A 5,678-nucleotide genomic window follows, 5' to 3' on the forward strand; every position below is an offset into this window, starting at 1 on the left:
GTGCAGATTAAATCACGACCCCTTCGCGTATCACCTTCTCCTCCCCCCAGCACAACGCACTATTGCTTCACACGTGCTGTCACGTTTTAGGTTCACCTTTAGCCTTTAGACGAGTATTTACCAATAATCTAAATCAAGAATAAAGGACACCAATGTTTGCACTTTACAACACCACAGCACAAAAGATTACAAAAGCCATACTAATCCCCGTCGGTGGAGCGGAGAACTTGCCTCTGCAATCCCTCCGCCCTAACACCCACGGAGTAAAAGGCTTAACACCTGTTTTGGGGTTTCCGTTAAGTCTTAATTAAACGTGTGTTTGTTTTTTTAGTCAATTTTCTCGTAAGTCGTTGCGGTTTGTTGTTGTTTTTTTACAAAGTTTCTTTTATAAAGGCATTTGACTTATCGTTTAGAACGTATCGGTTTACATTTGTGCATGCTTGAACGTGGTACGAATGGTAAGTAAGAAACTATGATTGGCAATCGATATTGCAGCAAAACGATTAATCAGTATCGAATGAGACAAATTATCTTTCTTCGCCCTATACACTAACACACACATACACACGCACACATACAATTGATACAAAACACTCGTTTGTCTCTCGTTCTCTCTCCCTCGCGTCTCTTCGCACGTACGTTTTTTGTGCTACAAACAATGCTAAAAACAAACAGTAAAGCTACTAATTTGCGCAATTTACTAGACCCGTTATGGCGTGCTCACGACATTCCTATTGGGACATTAATTTTAAAACACACAAATGAATTACTGGGGTGAAATAGTTATTAAGTAATGCAAGAGGAGAAGACAAAATGCACAACTTCCTCCTCACAGGTTTTTGTTTCGTGGAAGGAATTGTGTATTGTGTAACACATGATCATAGATAACAATTAAAAAAACACATACAAATCTACTAAAACAACTGCGCTCTCTAAAATAATTAATATAAAATTGTTGGTAATACGTGTTTTTGAGGAAAATCACATCTTTTAAAAATGAGTAAAATCTTCAGGAGTTTTTTTCGGAGACTTCATTGCAAGGCGGTGGCACTCGTACTCTAATTTTTTAAACGTGACGTAGCAAAATATTAAAACTAAAACAGAGCTAGAATGTCATTATGTGTAACAAACCATAAAGAATGGAAGTTACTATTTAGAGATAACGCCAAAAAGAGTACACGTATTTAATAATTAAAAAATAATAATAAAAAGATTCTTATTAAAAGATTCAACGTAAAAATTGTCTGTGTGTTTGTAAAAATGTAGCTGAGGACCTTTCAAGTAATTATGTTACAAATATTCTTTAACATAGTGATAACGGTTTGGCAGCTAAATATGGGTTACTGTTGTACATATTTATAATACATAACAATCATCATTCCGTTACTGAAACGCACACACACACACACCTAATACGTTTTAGTTTTACCACATACACCGAACTGCAGTGCATTGCCCACTAAACTGGTTACACGTACATATACACACAAACATACAGACCGACACATTTTCTTCAACCACATATACCCGGTGCTTACACCAACAGCAATACAAAACAACGTGCCTAACTTAAGCCCCACATTTGAATGCGCGGGAAAGGGGGAGGGTGTGGATTGATTTTGCGGTTCAATTCTGTTCCTACATAACACGACATAATAGCTAATACTACACAATACCATATCTTGCTGTGCGATTCCATTGAGTTACACCACAATATTCGATGATCACATTTTTAGACGTTATAACGCTGCGTACCGTCCTTCCAACTATATAACACTGTACATGCTTACCTATTGCCCGGGGAACATAACGCCGTACATGAAACTAAAGTGCCTTTCTGGTGCACGGTCAAAGCCATAGTTAGCTGCATCAGATGTACCCGGGCGGCGTGTACTTTAGGCGCTTAACCATTAATTCTCATGCTATTGCCTTAGCGTTCGCAGTATGGATCGCTATCCTAGCGCCAATTGCTTTTGCAGGGGATGCATGTTCCACCCATCTATCGTTTCGTTTGGAAAGTTTAACCGATGGCAACATGCGGCGGCGTGTCTGTCGTAGCATTGTGCTACTATTTTGTTTAACCATATGTTGCTGCTGCTGCTGCTGCTGTTTACCCGAAGCGACCAGCGCTCTTGCGCCTCGCCGTTTGATATCGCTCGCCCCGAACGGATCCAACATTCGGTAGTGTTTCTGTCACCGAACACCGTTACTCTGCAGGTAGATCTGCAAAAGAATAGGACACATGTACGTTATTGGAGTTCAACAGGCTGCTTTCTCCCCACTTACCTCTCTCAGTATAACCCAATTCTGGCTGTCGCTGTTCACATGCAACCGTAGCTCTTTTAGTTTACCTATTTTGGAATCGATCACACCATCCGCTATGCCGATATTATTGAAACTACCAACCACAAGAAATCCGTCCTTCGTCACGTTGAATGGCAATACAGCACTGATGAGCGATGTGTTGCCGCTAGCAGGCAGCACTTCTACGGTAGTGTTGTAGAACCGATCGGAAGGCTGCTCAAAGTTACCACTTCGAAAGAGAAATCTGAAAATGTAGAAACAGTAGAAAACATTGTTTACGTTCACTTCATATTCATTATGGTTCTAACGTCGAAAGAATTTCGTCGCTCGATTAACGGTTATTCTTAATATTTCTCATTTAAATAGTTGACCTAAAGTGAAATTTGTCAAATTTTTGCCCTAAGTAATATTAAAAGAGAATCAAAGATAACTTAGTGGAGTATGCAGAACAATTCAATGGGCATAAAATTATTCCCTAATTCTGAAATCCTTCACTGACCTTCGCACAGTAGTTGGCTGCTTGAATTTGAACTCGATCAGATCGCCTGGTTGGGGCATTAGTCCCCAGAAGAAACTTTCGCCCAAGTACGCTTTCTGCAGCGTGTATGATTTGTACGGCTGTATCCCGGTCCGCACAACAGCCGGTGGATTGCGATGCGGATGGAAGTTCGGTATCTTGCCGAACTGTTTGTCTTTCAGCTTTTGCACCTTGCCCCTGAGCGACGACTGCGTTCCGATGTGCTGAAACAGCGAGGGTTTGTAGTGGATCCACAGTTTAGACATTTCCTGCTTGCAGCTTTTCTGTAAATCATCAAGAACGATATGGTCAGTGTGTGCCATGCGGCCATGGTATAGTGGATACTTACGCCATCTTTATCCACACTGCACACCTTCACGTATATTAGATGGGACAGCAGCCAGTCGACTGGTTTATCGTTGAAAAACATCTGGAAGAATGTTATTAACCAAGGCAGATCGGCAGATTTGAACAATTTTCCTGAAACAAACAAAGAAAACGTTTCAAACGTACCGAACCCACCGCATGCACACTGCCCAAATTGGGTACCCCTCCTTTTCCCCTTTTTACCTATGAAACCTAGCTGGCAAAAGTCAAGCACGAACCATTCGCTGTGCTCTTTTTTGGCCGTTTTCTCCAGCGCAAAGTTTTTCATTATCGTCACAAAGCCCTTCTTCGTGAGTATATCGTCCTCGAGCTGGAGATAGAAGGCACCCTTCGGTTGCGCGTACGCCATCAGGAACGCAAAGTCGAGATTCTGTTTTGAACGCCACCGCACTCGATCCTGTGAGTCGTTCAACGTTTGCCGCAGATTGTTCATGTTCGGATAGTAGGACGCGGCCGGCGCAATAATCTCGATGAAGCCGCTATCGATGTAGCTAGCAAAGCGCGTCCGTATCTCCTGCGCTACCGTGCGCACGTAGTCCAGGTCCGTTTCGCCTACGAACAGTACGATCATCGTGTCGTTCTGTTCCTCCTCGTCCATGTTCGAGATGAGATTGTCGATCGTTTCGACGAGGTACGATTGCTTGTCGCGCTTGACGGTCGGAATTCCGATCACGATTGAGACGCCCTGCCGTTTCTTGCTCTCTATGTAGCTCGGCTGCAGTGAGGCAGAATCGTCCAGCAGGTGCGGTAGGAAGTGGAAAGCGGTCGGAAGCTTCAACGATTCCGCCAGCCGGGTCGTCGACGTCACGTTCCGTATGAGAGAACGCGAGTCCGGGCTCAGGCCGTCGAGCAGATCCAAGTTGGCGAGTGACACGTTCGCACCATCGGTCGAGCTAGTAGCGCCGGTAACCCCGTTGGCCCCGTTCAGTGCAGCTAGCCGCAGATACTGGGACAGGATGGCCACATCCTCCTGCTTGGTGCGATACATCGACTCCAGATACTGCATGCGCATTTGAAACTCGGCCATGCGCTGCGACATCGACTGTTCGGTTGTGTAGTCGGTACCGATCACCACGATCAGCACCGTGCACGGTATCAGCACGAGCACTATGCCGTAGAGGCAGCCACGCCGGCGCATGGAAGAAGTGCTTATTCCCATATTCATGGTGTCCGGCAAGGTAATGTTATCTGCAAATGGAAGATTGTAGTGATTCAATTGAATAATATTGCATCATTCGTGTTTATATCGCAGCACGACGACACTGTACGGTGGTTGCTGGTAGAGAAGTACGCAAAACACACACAACACGAGAGTCATTTTCCAATCATAAATCATACCCCAACGCCAAGACATTTACCAATTCAATTATCACCTCGGAACAAGTACAAACAAAAACCATCATTCTCCCCTAGAACAGTGACACTGGAAGCCAAGGTTGTCAACAACACAATCCAGGCGTCCCGTGGAAGTTGTCCTAGGTTATCGGAAAGCTGTCCGGGTCGCACTGAACCGGTGTCGCAACAATCTTGACTAGCTTCTCACACAACAACAACAACGACGTAAAAAACACGTGAACCACACTGCCATGCGAAATGTTTCACATTACATCGCGCTATGGGCGCACTCAAGGGGAGGAAATATTGGGGCGAGTTTCGAGCTACCATTTGCGCAACAACAGCTGTGGTTATAATTTTAACATACACCCCACCACCGCATTCGCTGCAGCTGCATTGACGCCATCAACCACCATCTCCTCCCTTTGAACAATCCGATACTGCGTGCTTACATATCACACGCAGAGTAGGAGTAGGGAAAACGCCCATTAATTTTCTTCTACATCCCTTAACGCCAAACTTTATAAGGTCGCGGGGGGGGGCGGATTTCGATTGCGGCGCTGGATTAACGTAACTCACCACCATTCAGGCAACTTATCCGATGTTTTCTATTACTAATGGTACGGAGAAGGATTCGCGTCGTTTCATTGCATGGATGGCGTATCCATTGCTAACACGAATGTAGCATTAAGCTTTCTTAAGTTTTCAACTAAACTAATACCACCGGGATGCGTATGAGATTCATGTTTATCTTTCACTTTTCACGCCCGAAACCAGGAAAATGCACTTTTGGGTTGGGTTTTGGGTGTACTTTCGAGTAAGTGTATGTGTGTACATATGTTTTTTTTCGGTTGTTATTTTGTTTTGCTATTTTTTTTTCTCGCCATCTGTCACTTGGCCGTCAGCTGTCGGAGTCAGAGTGACCAGAAATACCGATTTATCTGTATTCCTACCGATTTTTTATATGCCTACCGATTCACAGATGACCGCTCTAAAACTACCGATTTTCCATTTATCCTACCGAAAATCACAGATATTTGATTTTTCAGTCGTTTAAGCTTAATCTGTGGCGATGCTGTTTCAAGGATTGCTAACCTCATTTGTTACTTATCGCGCTGATGCACGTTTGTTTGCC

The 5,678-nt window shown here is 44.0% G+C and overlaps 1 protein-coding gene across 3 annotated transcripts; it reads right to left on the reverse strand.

The window, feature by feature from the left end:
• Nucleotides 1–353: 353 nt before the first annotated feature.
• Nucleotides 354–5,391, reverse strand: LOC120895004 (alpha-1,3-mannosyl-glycoprotein 4-beta-N-acetylglucosaminyltransferase A). 3 transcript variants are annotated; one of them, XM_040297961.1, is made up of 6 exons: nt 5,123–5,391; nt 3,392–4,396; nt 3,171–3,301; nt 2,804–3,105; nt 2,287–2,548; nt 354–2,223 (listed from the first exon to the last, which is right to left on the reverse strand). In XM_040297961.1, the coding sequence occupies exons 2-6, from the start codon at nt 4,371–4,373 to the stop codon at nt 2,194–2,196; spliced, it is 1,707 nt and encodes a 568-aa protein (XP_040153895.1). In that variant the 5' UTR covers nt 4,374–4,396; nt 5,123–5,391; the 3' UTR covers nt 354–2,193. The 3 variants fall into 3 exon arrangements, with proteins under 3 accessions (XP_040153895.1, XP_040153896.1, XP_040153897.1); XM_040297962.1 differs by lacking the exon at nt 5,123–5,391 and adding an exon at nt 4,582–5,058; XM_040297963.1 differs by lacking the exon at nt 5,123–5,391 and adding an exon at nt 4,567–5,058.
• Between the last annotated feature and the right edge of the window lie 287 nt (nt 5,392–5,678).

This window comes from Anopheles arabiensis, chromosome 2 (assembly GCF_016920715.1).
Source record: "Anopheles arabiensis isolate DONGOLA chromosome 2, AaraD3, whole genome shotgun sequence".
Taxonomy (NCBI): Eukaryota; Metazoa; Arthropoda; class Insecta; order Diptera; family Culicidae; genus Anopheles; species Anopheles arabiensis.